Consider the following 17,734-nt stretch of genomic DNA (forward strand, 5'->3'; position numbering starts at 1 on the left):
CCCAGCTGGGCGGCTGCCTGGCTAGGGTTGGGGCTGGAGATGGAGAGCCAGGCTTCATCTGGAGGTTATGAGCCTGAGTGACTGGAAGAGCAGGAGCTCCGGGCAGGAGGAGGCAGACTGTCTCCTCTCGATCTGCACAGTCAGCCCCTTGGCCTGGGCGCTCAGGGCCTCTTGCCCGGGACAGGGCAGCAGCCTCCTCTCCAGCATCTTCCTTCCCCCCTTACCCCAGTCTGAGCAGGTCACACTCCTGCTCAAGAAGGCCTAGTGAGTCCCTCTCACCTCCCATGCTTGGCATTAAAAGTTCTTCACAATCTGGTTCCTGCCTCCCTTTCCAGTCTCCCACCTCCATGCCTTTGCCCTGGCTGTCCCTCAGGCCTGGAAAGCACTGCCTTCTCACTTCTGCCCCATAAAGTCCTTCTCAACGACCACCTTCGACATGAGGACTGTCCTGATTGCCTATCTCCCATCTAGAATGCCCTCTCTCTCAAACTACCTGGTAGGTTTTGGCATTTCCTCTCTATATACTTAGATGTGAATTGAGGATAAGAGAGGATCAGAGATGGAGGGCACAGGAGACCTCAGCCCTATTGTTTGAGCCCTTCAGGGACTGAGCTTCCCAGTGCTCAGCACACAGCAGGCATTTAATAAGTCTACATGGCTAGATGGCGCCTGCCCTTTCTCTCCTCCCCTGCACACCATGTGTTGGAACCAAACTGATTGGCTTTCTGTGCCCCTGCATCCCCATCTCCCACCTCTGAACCTTTGCCCAGGTTGGTGCCCACTCCCTCCTTACCATGACTCCTAAGCTCAGGGGATGCCTGCTCCAGGAAGCCCCTCCTAAGTCAGTCACTAGTGACCTCCCTGGGAAAACCACTTTGCAACTAGTTTGGATTTCATTTTCTATGCTAGCCCCCAACAGAGGCCCTTGAGGGCAGAGGCTGCTTTGTTTCTACCTCTGTATCCCCTGCACAGCACCTGGCATGCAATTGGTGCTTCATAAATGCTTGTTAAATGAATGATTATGGCCCCATTATAAAACCAGCCAATCCATCTACCCCAGCCTGCCGAGTGCCTGAATCACTCTCCACAAGGTGACTCAGGTCCATGCAGCCTCTCAGCAGTGAGGGGGCTGTCTGCCGCATCCTAGAAGGGGCTGTGCTGGGCCCTGTTATCTGCCTGGCAGTGGATCGCCAACAGGACTTTTGGAGGCCATTTCATTCTTTCCACTTACAGCCGGTACAGTCTCCCCCTCTCCACCTCACCCACTACTCTAAGCTTCTTGTGCCTCAGGCTAACTGAGCCTGGTCCAGTGTGCTCCCACCCTGTGGGGAAGAAGGTCCCTTTCCAGCATCCACAGCAGAGATAAAAGGCTTACAGAAAAGGCAGAGGCAGGGTGCAGGGAGGGGACCTGGAAGAAATGTAGCCGATTAGCCTGGACCCCGAAGAGGAAAGAAAGCCCTTCTCAATCTCAATGCTCAGCAGCTGGCCCCCTGCCACACACCTCAGGCCTTTGTTTGTGGGGTGCTGAATGGCTTACATTCTCTGATAGTAACTCACTGAGCCCCCCCCCCCCGCCAATGCATAAGGAGTGCCCACTAACTCTCTATGCACCATGGGACCAGAACAAACAGGTACTAGCGGTGGTTTGACCTAGTCACAGACACAAGACCTCTACAGAAAAAGATAGAGAATGGATCCAAATGGATTGCACCCACTGTGACATGGGCACAGGATTCCCTGGCTGCAGGTGGAAAAGGTGGGGAGGAGGAGGAGAAGGGGGGGAGGAGGAGGGGAAGGGGGGGGAGGAGGAGGGGGACGGGGGGAGGAAGAGGGGGAGGAGGAGGAGAAAGAGGAGGAGAAGGGGAAGGAGGGGGAGGAAGAGGAAAGGCAGTCAGAAGTAATCACAATAGCCGATCCCTTACATTTCTTTACAATCCCCTTAAGGTTTGCGAAGCATCTGACATACATTATCTCATTTGAGCCTCACAACCCTCTAAGGTAGTGAGTGGTATTATCATCATACCCACTGAAGAGATGAAAAAAGTGAGGCTGAGATCCTTGTCCAGGGTCACACAGTTGGAAGTGTCTAAGGGGGAATTCGACCTCAGGTCTTTCTGACTCTCTCCCCTGAGCCACCTAGACACCTGAGGAAGGGAAAATGGTGCTAGCAAAGGCCCAGGAAGGAGAGAGAAGGAGCAATGGATAAACCAAGATGGCTAAAGGAAAGGATGTGAATTCGGGGACATACAGGAGACTGTGGAGGCCTGGTGGAAATTCCCACCTCCGTGCTGGATCGCGCTGAGGCCAGAGTCAGCAGAGCCCTGGGATCAACCAGGAGGCTGACGCTTACTAACTACATGTCTCTGAGCCGCCCCCGCTTCTGAAATGCAGTTAAGAATACAAGCGACCCCTTGGTTGGGACTGCCAAATGAGACGGTGTCTGTAAACTTGGACGGGCTACAGAAAGGTCAGAGCGCTTGAATGCCACGCCGATGTGGGGCTTTGCTGTGCAGGCTACAGGAAGGGGCTGAACGATAGAAGCCCTGGGGACATCATTAGGTGGCGATGGCAGAGAGGAGACCAGAGGAGGGGAGGCTGCTTAGGAAGCTATGGCAAGAAGCCAGGCAGGAGAGGATAATAGCCAGGGAACACTAAGGAAAGGGAAGAAGCCAGAGATGTGACCCAAGACAAAGTGGGGTGAGTAAGGGGCCCACAGTCAATAGCTAAAGAGAGCCGAAGGTCACACCGTCCTCCCAGCAAGGGAGAGAGGAGCGAGGGCCCTGGAAATGGGGAAGAAAAGGGCTGCAGAGGTCATCTAGCCCAACCCACAGCCGAACAATACAGCATCTCCAGCAAGGAAGCATGCCCTTAAATACTTCCAGTGACAGAGAACTCATTACCTTTATGAGTCAACTGACTTTACACATATTGGGCTGAAGTTTGCCCGCTGTGTGATATCTACCCTCGATTTGTTATTTTATTTCTGGGGTCAAACAAAACCCCTGAAATTCCTCTTCCCCTTGACATGAAGCAAGGTGGAACAGTTGAAAGGACTCGGGGGTTGTAGTCAGAAGAGTCAAGCTGCAAACCCATCTCTACTAAGTGTAAGACCACCAAGAAATTATTCCATCTCTCTTTGCCTCTCTTTTCTCCCTTGTCCTGTGAAGGGTTGGGAGGACTCAATGACCTCTCCAGGTTCCTTCTGGCTCTCAAACTCTGGCAGATAAGGTTTGTGACCCTCCCACCACCCGGCCTTCCCCCAAAATGCTTCTTCTATCCATTCTGTCAGCTCCTTGCACCCCTTCCACACTAAACCATCAACTGTGACCAATGAAGCCAAAGGTTTCCATCACAGAGAAATACAGCAGAGTACCAAGCCCATTCTGAACTGCTCTCTGTTTGCAGGAGCAATCATAAAAATTGTAAATAAGATATTAGCCCCGTCAGGCAGCTGAACAAGGGAAAACAAGGTTCTCTGTAAGGCAAGGATGACAATGATGGTGGCCAGCATTCACAGAGACCTCAAGGCTCACCAGAAGCTTTACAAGGAGGATCTCCTTTGATTCTCATAACAACCTTGGCGGGGGGGTGGGGGGGGACGTGGTGATGCTATTATTATGCCCAGTTTATGGTTGGGGAAACTGAAGACAGACATTCAATAACTTATCCAAGATCACACAACTAAGAAGAGTCTGAAGTAGGATTTGAACTCTACCCAATGTACGCCCTAGCTACCTAAGTAGCAGACAGTTGAGTAGGGACAGTGTTGCCATGGGTGTTAGTCTCCCTGAATTCAAGCCAATACCAAATTGGAAATAGTGAGACTATTTGAGATTTTCTTCTTCTATTAACAATTAAAACATAGCCATGGGAAAACCAGCCACCCCCAAGGTACTACCCCAAAGACTCCGATGCAGCCTACCACTCTAACTGCTTCCATTCCACCAAGAAGGCATGTGTACCTTCGTGGTCCAAACTAAGAATTCCCCTAAAGGCTCATGAAACAGTAAAGTGGACCTTTCAGGGAAGTGATCCGTGAGTCTGGATGGAAGTATGATGCACACATTCCCTGTGACACCATCAAAGGAAGCCTATGGCCAGCTTCTTAACACTCAGGCCTCTCTGCTCTGGCCGCCATCTTTACTGAAGGATATTTACTACGGATGAAAAATGAGCCCCACTTGGCAGGTCCTAAAATAGAGCAAGTCACTTTAAAATGAACTGGGCCAAATGTAAAACAAAACGAAGCTCCCTGGTGGGATGGCTGATAGAGGCAGGAGACCTGACTGGGAAGAGAGGCCCCCTTCCCAAAGCGGGGAGAGCAGAGAGCCTCTTCTTGTGGATACACTCCAGAGGCCAGCCACTGGGCTACACGGCCACGGGGATGCCCTTTACAGAGGGCTCACAACTCGGCTCTGCTCTTACAAAGGTGAACCACACGAAGCCCAGTGTGGGCATCGTCCTCAAAGAGCAGAGGTGGGGGATAGGACAGGGGGCTCAACCGACTCTGAGTGTTTGGACACAATGCAAGCAATTTAACCAAAGGCATAATATTCCACATCATGTGATGTATTCAGCCAGACATGCCACTGATCCCCCAGCAATGGCAATGCGGTGCCCTAAATTTCCTCAAGAAAAACCAGAATCCAAATTGGCTAACATATGCATGTTATTCGATTGCCCTGGATTATCTGCTTTTCAAAAAGGTATTTATTTTCCACATTGATTTAATCACTTTCTCTTGATCAACAAGGAACAAAGTGGGTCATTACATGGGGGGCTAAGCTCTGTGTCAAAGATAACACCATCTGGGGCCTCTACCCAACAGGCAAGGCAGATATGCCCGATGATGGAAATTTACGACTTTCCGATTTTCTTCCAGAAATAACCTAATCATCAATTACAACTCGAAACAATTTCAAACCCCAAAGATATGGCAGTGGCCAGGGCATGATGGACACTGATGAGCCTGCTCCAATCTGGACTCCTCTTGTCTAGGAGTTATCCTTGATTAGAGAGGTATCTCATCCAACATGATTGCCAACAGAGTTTTCCCTTAAAGGACAAAGTCCGCTGAGTTTACAGAGAGCAGCTCAAAGAGACCCCTAGAGCTCTGGAAATCAAATGCCCCCAAATCCCCCTCTAACATGAATGGAGCCCCTAAGGATTGACCAGAAGCCGAGAAAACACCAGCACTTTGTGTTTCTCACCAATTAATATGTTGGAGTAAAGGATTTAGAGTCAGGAAGACCAAAATTGGAATCCTGCCTCAGGCACTTCCTCGCCGGGTGACCTTGGGCTAGAATGATTTAATTTCCCGGAGTTTCAATTTCCTCCTCCATAAAATTGTGAAGATAACAATAGCCCTCCTTCCCAGGGCTGCTGGGAGGATCATGGGAGGCTCCATGGAGATGATGTCTGGAAAGCTCTCTGCCAACCTTCACGCACCGACTCGTGAGTGAGCTGTTACCTGCTCTGGGCCCCATCTCAATGTCACAACATCATTATGAAGGCTTGATGCATCATGGGCTCTTTGAGACTCAATTCACAACCTTCCGGTTGGTCCCATACTATTTACCCTGATAGACTGAAGGGTCCCAAAGGGCAGAGACTGTCACTGTGTGTTTGTATCCACAGCGCCTAACACAGAAGTCACCTAACCAAGTGACTGTTGATTGACTCAACCTGGTGAGTCCATCGGGACCCTGCTGTAGCCTCCCCACTGAAGAACCTACATAATGGTTTAAGGTTTACAAAATACTTTATATATTCTATCTCATTTTATCTCCCTCACAACAATCCTGGAAGGCAGGTGTAATTGGGAGTTAGGTGGCACAGTGCACATCGGGAGTCAGGAAGACCCAAGTTCAAATCTGGCCTCAGACACTTGCTAGCTGTGTGACCCTGGGCAAGTCACTTAACCCTGTTTGCTTCAGTTTCCTCATCTGTAAAAGGAGCTGGAGAAGGAAATGGAAAACTAGTCCAGCATCTTTGCCAAGAAAACCCCAAAGAGGTTCGTGAAGACTTGGAAACAGCTAAACATCAGCAGCAAGTGCTATTGTTATCTCCACTTTATAGATGAGGAAACTGAGGCACATAGAGGCTAAACGTGACTTTTCCAGGATGACATGGTTAGTAAGTGTCTGAGATAGAATTTAAACTCAGTTCTTGCTGACTCCAAATCCATCACTTGTCTCCAGGGTGCCATCTTGTAGGTCCAATGATGCCGCTCCTCTATTCAAGTAACTCCAATGCTCCCTACTCTCTCCAGCAAAGAAAAAATCATGTTTCAAGCAGCTAGGTGGCGCAGTGAATAGAGCACCAGCCCTGGAGTCAGGAGGACCTGGGTTCAAATCCGACCTCAGACACTTAACACAAAAACTAGCCGTGTGACCTTGGGCAAGTCACTTAATCCCAATTGCCCTCCAAAAAGCAAAAAAAAAAAAAAAAGAATCACGTTTGGCCTTTTAAGCTGTCAGAACCTACCCTGCCTGCCTCTCCAATCTTCTTATACCTTCCTCTTCCCCCATGTAATCTGTGACCCAGGGAGGGCTACTGGCCTCCTGGCTGCTCCTCCTGCACAGGCCTTCATCTCCTGAGTATTCTCACTGACTTTCCTCCAGTCTGGAATACTTTCCCTCCTTTTCTCTACCTTGGACCTTCAATGCTGACTGCCACTACTACCATCATCACCATCACCACCATCAACACCACCATCATCATCGACCATCACCATCATCACCCTCATCACCATCATCACCATCACCACCATCATCACCATCACAATCACCACCACCATCATCACCATCATCACCACCATCATTATCACCACCATCACCATCACCACCATCAGCACCACCATCATCATCACCATCATCATCATCATCATCACCACCACCATCATCACCATAACCATCACCACCACTACCACCATCACCACCATCACCCCATCATCATCGACAATCACCATCATCACCATCATCATCATCACCATCATCACCACCACCATCATCATCATCATCACCACCACCACCACCACCATCATCATCATCACCATCACCACCACCATTACCATCACCACCATCAACACCACCACCACCACCATCATCACATCATCACCATCACCACCTCATAGCTAGCCTCTTTCTCCTCCAATGCCACCTCTCATTGGCATTAATAGCATATTGATAATTCTTATTATTTTCCCTTAAAACAGAGATACATAACTGCCCTCCAAAGTAAGTTTCAGAGTTGGGTTAGTGCTTTTGCTGTATTTCACTGTATTCAAATCTCAATGGAAGTGCCACCTTCTGGAAAAAGCCCTTCCCAGCTCCCCTTTACCCTGGTACCTTCCCTCTGTTAATTATTTTCAATTTCTCCTTTCTAGGGTGTGTTGGTACGCATTTGTTTGCATCTTGTTTCCTCATTAGATTTCGAGATCATGGAGGCAGGAACTGTCTTTTGCCTTTCTTTTATTTCCCAGCACTTAGTACACAGTAAGTACTTAATAAATGATGTTCATGACTCAGGTCACTCACTTGGTTATGAAGGCACAGTCCCAGAACCACAACCTAGAACTGTAATTGTAGAAAACCTTAAGGACTGGGTTTCCTTTCTGCTTTTAGTTCCCAATACCTACCATAATGCCTGGCACATAGTAGGTACTTAACACAAATAAATCAAGAATAGTGCAACTCCCTTTTATCACCAAAGCCCACTTTGAGGGCTTATGATTTGTGTGACCCTGGACTAGTCACTTCACACTTCCCCAGGTCTTCCTTTTCCCCTCTATAAAATGAGGAGACTGGCCTAGGACATCCCTTCCAGCATCAAAGATCCCATGAAGTTAAGCCCAGATGGGTAGGAACTTGACCCAAGTTATAGAAAGAGCAAGGCTGAGACTGGGGAGTTGACTCACCTGCCTCCCAGCCCATGGCTCTCCCCACAATCCCAGGCCCTGCCTAACAGAAAATGAGATAAGTCTAAGGCATAATACAGGGCTGTAGAAATTGGTAAGCCATGTATGGTAACTCTAGATTGACCACCAAGATACCCCCTGCCCTGAAGATGCCAGATCAGAAAGAACGGGTCATATCAAAGAGAGGGCAGAGAAAACAGGCAAAAGTCCAAATAGGGACAAAAGTTACTATAAACCTTGGCAGAAATGAAGATCCAAATGTTACACACACACACACATACTCTGACATGCACGCACACACACTCTTCCATTCAAGAGCTCTTTTCATTTCCATCCAAATGAGATTAATGATTTTAAACATTGCTATTCAGCATAAACATAAGGAGAGACATCAAAAGCCGTGTCAGTGCAAAATTCTGGGAAGAATTCATGGGCACAGCTGTAAACCCCCATTCACAGTTATTTGGAAGCCACCACACAGAGACCCAACTCAAGTTGCTGCGCAATCCATCAACAAGCATTTGAAACAGAAATGAAACCGAGAATACTTACCAAGTTATGATTGGTTGAGTTAGAATCATCTTCTGGGAATGGGATGTAAACAGCTAAGGCCACACAATTGGCAAAAATCGCCAATAATATAAATATGTCAAATGGTCTGGAAAGTCTGGTTAAGGAGAAACATGTATGAAGTAAAGCCCACGCCTCCCGAGCCCCAGGCCAGGAGACTTCGTGAGCAAAGGCGCCTCCATAAGCTTTGAGACTGCCACTCCTGGAGACCCGGCGCTCCCAGCAGCAATGGGGCTTCTCCTTCTCGAGGTGCCTTTGCAGGAGCTCTCAGGGTCCTCACCTTCAGCACTTTCTGAGGCTTCAAAACCCAGGTGCACTCAAAAAGGCAAGGGCCCAACCAGGTTCCCATATTTTCTTGGCTTAAAAGAAATCTTGGAAGCTATATTCTCTGCCGGTTGTGTTGAGACAAGCTACTTCCTTGACATTTACCATCACCTGCTTATGTTCTTGGGCAACTAATACTGAGCACAGAGCACCAGGCCTGGAGTCAGGCAGACCTGAGTCTGAATCTGGCCCCAGACACTTGCTAGCTGTGTGATCCTGGGTAAGTCATTTCACCTTGTTTGCCTCAGTTTCCTCATCTGTAAAATGAGCTGGAGAAGGGAATGGCCAACCACTCTAGTATCTCTGCCAAGAAAATCCCCACTGGGGTTACAGAGTCAGATATGACTGAACAACAAATAACACATGCTTTAGTTCACTTGGGTCATCTTGACCTCATCCATAAAAACTCCATCCCTACAAGATGAAGTCTCTCATTTGGTGGCAATGCCTTTGAGTTTTGAATTCCAGTCCCACTAGTTACTCTTTCTATCACTACAGATGAGTCACGTGCCTTCTCTGTTGGGGTTGGACCCAATGATCTCTGAGGTCCCTCTGAGCTCTAGACGAGGGGTCAGCAAACTACTGCCTGTGGGTCAAATCCTGAACACCACCTGCTTTGTGCAGTGCACCAGCTAAGAATGATTAGGCCTATGAACTAGGGTGGCAAAGCGGGTTGGGGGTAAACAGCTACGTAGCCAGCATCTTCTCTCCTATCTCCACTCCCCAAGGGCCATGCAAGGCTCTAAAAGTTCCTTCAAACTCTCCAGTTCCTCACACCTTACCCTGCTACTAGTACTGTACAGCTCCGTTCCTCACATAAGTCGCTGCATCTCTAGGCTTTGCTATGCTCCATACCTGGGATTCTCTCCTCCTCCTCTCTGCCTCCTTCTTTAAGAAGCCTTTCCTGGTTCCCATGATGCTAGTGCCTTGCCCCTAATGTATCCCGTTTCTCCTGTCTCCATCTTGTTTGTACATAGTTGTTTGCTTGTTTCCTCTCTGATTAGATTATGAGCTCCTTGAGACCAAGACTGATTTTTCATTCCTTTGCATCTGCAAAGTTTAGCCCAGTGTTGGCACACAGTAGGTGCTTACTACATGCTTCTGACTTGACTTGAACTATCAGTAGTTTGGGGTATAGCTGGGCTTAGATTTGCTCTATCTACGCTGTCCCTGGGTTCAGTTTACAAAGAAATGTAAGTTTAATAAGAAACCACAGGGAATCAACACCAGACACTTCCCCAGAGCCCCATTCATGGTTCTCCAGCTGGGGGGTCTATTTCCAGAGGATTGCATCAAGACCAGCCTTCATTGATGATTGAGCTAAACATTCTGGTGCTAGGAAGAAGCATTCCAAGCTCACCATCCACCATTATGACTTGTGGGATTGTTTTATTTTCCAGTAGTGAAGGGCTTTTTGAACAGCCAAGCTAAGCCGAAGTCCTAAGGTCAGACTTTCTATCACCAGGGTGTGCTCCCAAGAAGGGCCTTGACCAAAAGCCATGGGTCATGTGCTGAGAGTGTGCCCCTGCTGAGTCACAGGAACTTCCAAGGTCATCTAGTCCATTCCCTTCTTCTGAAAAAAGGGGAAACTGAGGACAACAGAGGTTAGGCAACTCCACCAAGGTCATTCAAGTGACACTAGCAGAGCTGGGATTTCAATTTAAATCCTCCATCTTGGGAGCCAATGCTCTGCACCTCCCTTAGAATGTCTGTCCTGAGAATCCCCCAAAGACTTTAGGGAAGGAAAACCCCCTTTGTTTTCTGGGGGATCCCAGAAAGAAATGTCCATTCTGCTTTTCATTTTTTGTCTAGAGATAAAATGTCATCTGCAGGGGGACCTCCCAGTGTAGAAACACCTCTCACCGACACAGATCAGTGACTCATCTGTATCTTCTCTCACAGCACCATCTAAGCACTAAGACCTATTCATGATCACCACGCTATTAAATGTCTGAGTCAGGACTGGAACTCAGGCTTTCCTAATTACAAGTCTAGCACTCTGTGCTACTCTCATAAAACTTATCAGTTTCTTCAGGACCCACAGGTGAGAGAATAGAATAAGGGCTCTAGGAAGAGATTCCCCCCCTTACCCCCGCCCCCGCCAAGGTTCATAATCTATGGCTATGAATCAAGAAAGCAAAGATGCCCTTCACACCCCGGCTTCACTAACTGGCATTTCTTGGTGATTCGTATCAATTGACTTTGACCTTTACATTCACTTTGACCGAGCTCAGACACCAGACTATGTGACTGGACAGGCCAGATTGGGGTCTGCCAGAACCACCTTGAAAATTCAGCCTCTGGAACGACACATGGGAGGGAAACACAAGTGTCCATTTGGCCCAGGTTTTTTTTCTGCTTAAAAATATACCTGGCCGCTCCAGAACCAGAGGCAGAGGCCTCCAGTACTTTTCCTTGTTACTGCGCCAAAACAGCACACCTGGGAAACACCACCATTGCCGAAGAAGGCTAAAGGCAAGGGAGCTCCCTATCTTTGTCTGTTTCATCTCCATACCCAGAGTTTCCACCTCTGAGCACACTCTTTGCCACCTCTGGAGTGAGATTTTGACAAGCTGGCCACTCGGTGTGGACTGAACTGCCCCTTGGAGCACTTGGCACCCACCACTTTCCCAGAGTTCAGGTGGACATTGTCTCCCATACTCCAACATTGATCCTATGGTCCCCTCACTAAGGCAGAGAGCTGACCCCAGATTCACCAAGCTTTGGTCTCAAATTCAACTCATCAGGTTAATATGATCCACTATCAAAATGAGGTGACATTTGGAGAGCCAAATGGGGTCGTGGATTAGTTAGGGATTCTCTTCCATACAGCTTCCCCTTTGGCACCTACCTCACAGGGGTTGGCTTTTCTCCAAATCCACAGCTATACCAGTGCAGGCCAATGTGTGTGTGTGTCTGTGTGTGTGTGCACATAAGGGGTAGGGAAGGAAGGATGCCAAATCTCAGACACCATCTTGTCTCTAGACTCAAGAAGAAAAAGCACCTGGCCTTCCCTGTCACTATGCAGACAGCCAGTGACCCCAAGGAGCTCTGCTCCCACTCCCTGATACAAGAGGGCCCACAAGCAGTCAGGACATGGAGCTTTACCACTCCCTGTTCTCCAAGAGAAAAATCCTCTATAAGGGGATGCACAGCTTCTCTGAAGTTGGTCATTTTTTTCCCAAAGGCTAGAAAACAGCTCAAGGAAAGACCTATAAGAAAAGATATGTCACAGAGACTATGGTCCTGAAAGAGAATAGGTACCTGTGTTAAAAAGGTGTGGCAGAGGAAAGAACAAAGGGGAGGCAATAGGGCTGTGCCAGCTCCATATGCAGAATGTGGAGCCGCCTTCACAGCCTTTCCAGCCAGCTTAGCCCACTGTCTCTTCCGTCTGTGGCTGTCCTGGGAAGACAGGAAGAGGAGAGCCCTTGGCAGGCTGGGGCCCAGGCTGAACATTTCCAAAGAACTCTGTGATCCATGACACAATGTCAGGGGCTTGTCTCCCTAGCCTTCAATATCCTCTCATCTGAAAGTGGAAGGAAGGTAAATGAATTCTCAAGGGCACGGCCCCTTTGATCTTCCCCAAGATAAGAGGTTGCTCACCCCCATAGCTAGAAGAGGCCTGACCTCTGCCAGCCACACTGTTTCTGGGAGAAGAAAAATGCTACTATCTGCTCAGGCCACTGGGTCATTTGGGCAAAGAGAAAGTGCCATCTCCCATTCCTCCCTGAGCCCATAGCTGGACCAGAGCCTATAACTTTTGTACAGGCTTGAGAAAAGAACTGGGAAGAAAAACAAGATTATGGGGAGGGCTGAGAGATGGGAAGGAGATCAGGAGGGCTAAATCTGGGGTCTGGGATACATCAACCATCTTGGGGCATTTGAAGTTCAATTTTAAAAATACAAAGGAGACACCCACACATGAAACTTCGGCCCAAGGACATAGGCCAAATTTTTTTCCCCTAAAGCCAGCAACTGCAAATTCCTGAGCTCAGAGAGCAGCTCTATAAGTCAAAGGGTGGAGGGGGCAAGAATTAGACAGTAGTGTCAGAGCGCGCGCACACGCACACACACACACACACACACACACACACACACACACATCCCTAACCCATAGTCCCTCACAGTTCATAACAATCTGGTGGAGCCAGTCTAAGGAAACTCCAGAGAGAGATGGTATTGATGCAAGAACAGACACCAGTCTTCTGATGAGCAAGGGTTCAAAGGACCACACAAGCACGGAATGAGAGGCAGAAGGGGCCCTTGGAAGTCACCAAGTCTAACCTTCCTCATTTTACAGATGAGGAAACTGAGGCACAGAGAGGTTAAAATGACTAGCTCACGCTCACACATAGTATCATCACAGCTCTAGACCTGGAATGGACCTCAGAGAAGTCTAGTCCAATCCCTTTATTTTACAGATGGGAAAACTGAGGCACAGGGAGCTTAAAATTGCTTGCCCAAGGTCACAAAGCTGGTCAAGGATCTGAGATAGGATTGGAGCCTAGATTCACTCTTGCTTAGCATCTGAACAATGTACATTATTCAGGGTTTCAGGAACAATTTCCAGAAATCAAAATCAGAGAATTCTGCTAAAGATCAAAACTGTTTCTTTTGCCAGTAAAATTCCAATCAGTCAATTTTTTTTAATCCTCTTTTAAAAAACGAAATGGGCTCCAGACCTGACCAAGCCTGAAAGCCAAGAGAGGCTGGCGATGCAGCTAAGAGTGCCCCCTGAACGCAGCTTCTCTTCCCAGCTGCCCTGCCCTCAGCCCAGGCCCATTCCTTCTTTCCAGAATGCCTGCTTTGCCATTGCCGCTGGCCTTCCCCAACGTGCAGCCCCGTCCCCCCCAGAGAAGGCTAAATATAACTGCAGAGCTAACCCCTTCCCAACTTGGGGAGCTAGAGTTTAAAATAAAACCAAGCTCAGCCCCTGCCCCTCGTGCTCCAGGCCCCATGCTCGCCAGTGTCGTTCCAGAGAGCAAATCCTTTGAGCACACGGGCTGTATGGGAGGAACAGATGGTGCAAAAGCCAGCCCGCACACAGAAAGGATACTTCCATTCTACAATGCTAATGCAGGCTCTTCGGACCGGGTTGTTCAGAGAGAAGCAGAAGAGGGCCCTCGCCGGCCTGCTGCTCGACGAGCTCCCCTGCTTCTTGCCCTTAGCATATTGCTGACGTTTTCTTTGGGACAGAGACCCGACGGGTTGGGGGGTGGAGGTGCTCATAGTCTGGGCAGCCTTGGCTTGGCGGGCAGCATCGATCGCAGCTTGCCAGGAGAGGACAGTCTGCTGGGAGTGCTGGGAGCTCTTAGGCCGGAACGGGGGTCTGTCACCGGAGACTGAGTTCCTGGGGCCTCTTGCATAGTTTGCCTCTGAGGAGAGGGAGGGAGAGGGGGGAGGAAAGGGGAGAGGGGGAAGAGGAAAGAGAGAGGGGAGAGAAGGAAGGGGAGGGGAGGGGAGGGGAGGGGAGGGGGGAAGAGGAAAGAGAGAAGAGAGAGGGAAGGGGAGAGGGGACAGAGGACAGGGGGAAGAAGAAAAGATAAGAAAGAGGGGAGAGAAGGGAGGGGAGAGAGGGAAGAGGAAAGAGAGAGGGGAGAGAAGGAAGGGGAGAGGAGGGAGGGGAGGGGAGGGGGGAAGAGGAAAGAGAGAAGAGAGGGAAGAGAGGGGAGGGGAGAGGGGGAGAAGAGAGAAAGGAGAGGGAGAGAGAAGAGAGAGGGGGAGGAGAGAGGGGTAAGAGGAAAGAGAAGAGAGAGGGGAGAGAAGGGAGGGGAGAGGGGGAAGAGGAAAGAGAAAAGAGAGAAGAGAGGGAGAGAAAAGAGAATAGAGAGGGGAGAGGGGAGTGGGAGAAGAGGAAAGAGAGGAGGGGGAGGGGAGAGGAGAGAGGGAAGAGAAGAAAGAGGGAGAGGAGAGGAGAGGGGAGGGGAGGAGAGGAGAGGAGAGGAGAGAAAGAGAGGAGGGGAGAGGAGAGAAACAACATGAATAAATTCTCTAGCCTGAACAAGTGTGTGTTATTAGGTTTTCCCCCCTATAAACTATATTTTAATGCACTTTCTTATTCACTCACCAGCATAGGTGCACCCCAAACCTCACTCCTTACCTTCCGAAGCTCAAAGCTCTCTAGAGAGCAGAGGCAGAGACAATGGATTTTCACAAAGCAGTGAGTTTTCTATCCCTGTGTCTCCCCAAAACACATTTTCCTCTATTTCTTCAAACGAATGAAAAAGCCTTTAATCAGAGCTTATTCCATGCCAGGCTCTGTGCTCCTTGCCTGGGGCTCAGGCCTCCTGGTTAGCACTGAAATCTCCCCAAACCCCAGGGAACCTGCCCCATATTTCTGATGGAAAGTGAAAGGAAGGCACCATTCTATATCGCGACTCATCTTCAGGGTGACAGTCTCACATGCAAGGAAGGCAACATTCTTTCCAGCTCATGCAAAAAGAGTCCTCCCCTGGCATCAGGGCAAAGCAAATAATCTGGATTATGTCCCCACGCTTCCTTCAAATGAAAATGCATGAAGCCTGGCATTCATTTCCTCTGCTGCTTCTGAAATCATCTCTGCCTTTTGGCGTTTTTAAAATAACAGCTCCCGCATCAGGTCAAAGTGCAGGCCTCCCAGCAGAGATGGGACCCCCACACCCCCTTCCAAAAACCGGCCAGCCTGAAACAAGATGCACAGACATCCACAGGGCCATTCCGCGGGAGTCTACCTACTCAGCAATTGGGGCAGCCCTCTAAGGCTGCTTCTGTCTGTGAACATGGCTGAGGTGGTCCCCAGTGCAACGGGAGGCAAGACAAATACAATGAGAACCCTGAATCACATTGGAGTCAGGGAGAGAAGCAAGGAGATGGGGAGGGAATAAACCCTGGGAAACAGGCGGCTGGAAAGGACAAAGTGCGCCCCCCAACTCAGAAATAAATAACATCAAAACCAAATGACCCGGGGGTCTCAAAGCTCCATCTGGGCCATACAAATTTTACTGTTAGTCACTGAGGCACGTCACGGCTGCCCTGGCCCCAGTCTCTGGGCCACCCTGGAGGAACCTGGAAGAAGGGAATGTGGCCTCTGATCAGCCAGCTTCCAGCCCACCCATCCAGTTGGTATGGGCAGGCAAGTGAGGATTCACCTCTGGCCTCAGCTAAGTGGGGCTGTGTGCGGTCCCCTCTTGGGGCTTGGGAGAGGAGCATTTCCTTCATAGCAGCTCCTTTCCCAGGTTAGAGGCGCAAGGCTTGCCCCCAGGGACCCCAACCCTGCCAACCAGCCTGCCCAGAGAGCCAGGAGCCGTGAGCAAGAAAGCCAGAGGGAGGGCAGACAGCCGGCAGGGCGGGAGTGCACGTGTCTCTCCAGGTTCTTGGGGAAAGGGAGGGGGGAGCTGCAGGAAGTACTGGGGCTATTGCTAGGTTACCAGTGCCACTGGAGACACTGGGAAATGGGGAGGGGGGGGAGGTAAAGGCCAGAAATATATGCCCCGTCCAGGGCAATGGGGGAAGGGGGCGGTAATGTCACACCCATACAAGAACAGGAGGGAGAAAAAGCTCCAGAAGTGGGGCGGGGTGAGCCTCCCCCCTAGAGCCATCCACCTCCCAGAATGGGGAGACAGAGAAGGAGACGATCTCGCCCCAGCGGACGACTCCAACCTGGCCAGTTTCCGGCCTCCACCTGCACCCAATCCCTACACACACACCTGACACGGTGGTGGGAAAGTGTAACCCCAAAGTCACCTCGGCCCAGGACAGCCTCCCCTCAAGCTCCCTCCATCTGGGTGGAAGACACCCCCCACCTACCGCCCTGCCAGGCGCCGAGGGCCCCTCCCCCGCCCAACCTGCCACGAAGCTCTGGAGCTTCCTCAGGCCCGGGCCTTCCCTCCTGCCCTCCGTCCCTTTATCCCTCCTTCTCTCCAGTCGTCCATCCCTCCTAGCCTCCATTCCCTCCATCTCCCCTCCCCCCAAGCCCGCACCTTTCTCGCGCTCCTCCTCCTCCTCCTCCCGCCTCGGGGGGTGCATTTTTTTCATCATCATCATCATCCTCCTCCCGGACCATTTATCGAGCGCCTGCTGTGTGCGTGTGCGTGCGCGGCGGCGGCGCCGGCCGGCCGGCCGCGGGGGTGCGGGAGTGAGGCTGGGGGCGCCCTTCGGCTGCGGTGCGGCGCGGTGCCCGCCCCTGCCCGGCCCTACGATAACCCACTCGGCTCTGCCCGGCGGCGGCTCCGGGCTCAAGGGCGGCTCGGGCCCGGCTTAGGTCTCCTCCTTGCGGCCGGGGGCGGTGCGGGGGCCGCTCGGGCCGCCCCCCATGCCCACTCGTGCCTGCCCGTGCCCGTGCCCCGCGCCTGCCGCCGCGCAGGGGCTGCTGCCTCCTCGCCTCCCTGCCCCGGTCCGGCCCCGCCGAAGGCAGCCGGGGCCCCGCGGCCGGCCCTCGCCCGCCGCCGGGCCGCTGCTCACATCCGGGCCCCCGGCAGGCGGACCGGCAGAAGGGCAGACAGGAGGGCAGGAGCTCGGCTGCGGCTCCGCACAGGATCCGAGCCGCTGCCGCCTTCGCCCCGCGACGCCGCTGCCGCCGATGCTGCTGCCACCTCTGCCGCTGCCGCCGCAGCTGGCCGCTCTCCCTCCTCCCTCCGCTCGGCGCGCTCCTCCTCCTCCTCTTCCTCCTCTGAGCCTCCTCCCGGCTCGGCCGGCTGCCAGGCCCCTCTCCTCACCCCCCCCCGCACCCCCAGATGAGGCGGGGGACGAGCACGGGCCGGGTCTCCTTCCTCCGGGGCTCTGGCCCCAGAAGGAGGTCTAGGGGAGATGGATAGGCCCTAGCGTGGGACAGCAAGCGAGGGGCAAGCCGAGCCCTCGGCTCGTCCGAGCCAACCAGCCTCTGGTCCTTGGATGGGAAAGGGTTAACTTCCCCCTTTCCCCCCCTTTCCCTCCCCCCCCCCCCCC

General features: G+C 51.3%; 2 protein-coding genes across 2 annotated transcripts in view; one reads left to right on the forward strand and one right to left on the reverse strand.

The window, feature by feature from the left end:
• CACNA1D (calcium voltage-gated channel subunit alpha1 D) overlaps positions 1–16,894 on the reverse strand; it is a 368,515-nt gene extending 351,621 nt beyond the window's left edge. The window contains exons 1-3 of the mRNA XM_069084375.1: positions 16,771–16,894; positions 13,869–14,187; positions 8,471–8,576 (exon numbers count right to left, since the gene is read on the reverse strand). Coding sequence (XP_068940476.1) covers positions 8,471–8,576; positions 13,869–14,187; positions 16,771–16,837 — 492 coding nt within the window. The 5' untranslated portion in view covers positions 16,838–16,894. The remainder of the gene's footprint in view (positions 1–8,470; positions 8,577–13,868; positions 14,188–16,770) is intronic.
• The window catches only part of TKT (transketolase), a 495,005-nt gene that overhangs the window by 242,606 nt on the left and 234,665 nt on the right, over positions 1–17,734 (forward strand). The gene's annotated exons all lie outside the window — the stretch shown is intronic.

Source organism: Petaurus breviceps, unplaced genomic scaffold, assembly GCF_028583685.1.
Source record: "Petaurus breviceps papuanus isolate PSGF00001 unplaced genomic scaffold, PetGlider_PUasm1.0 174, whole genome shotgun sequence".
NCBI classification, from domain to species: domain Eukaryota; kingdom Metazoa; phylum Chordata; class Mammalia; order Diprotodontia; family Petauridae; genus Petaurus; species Petaurus breviceps.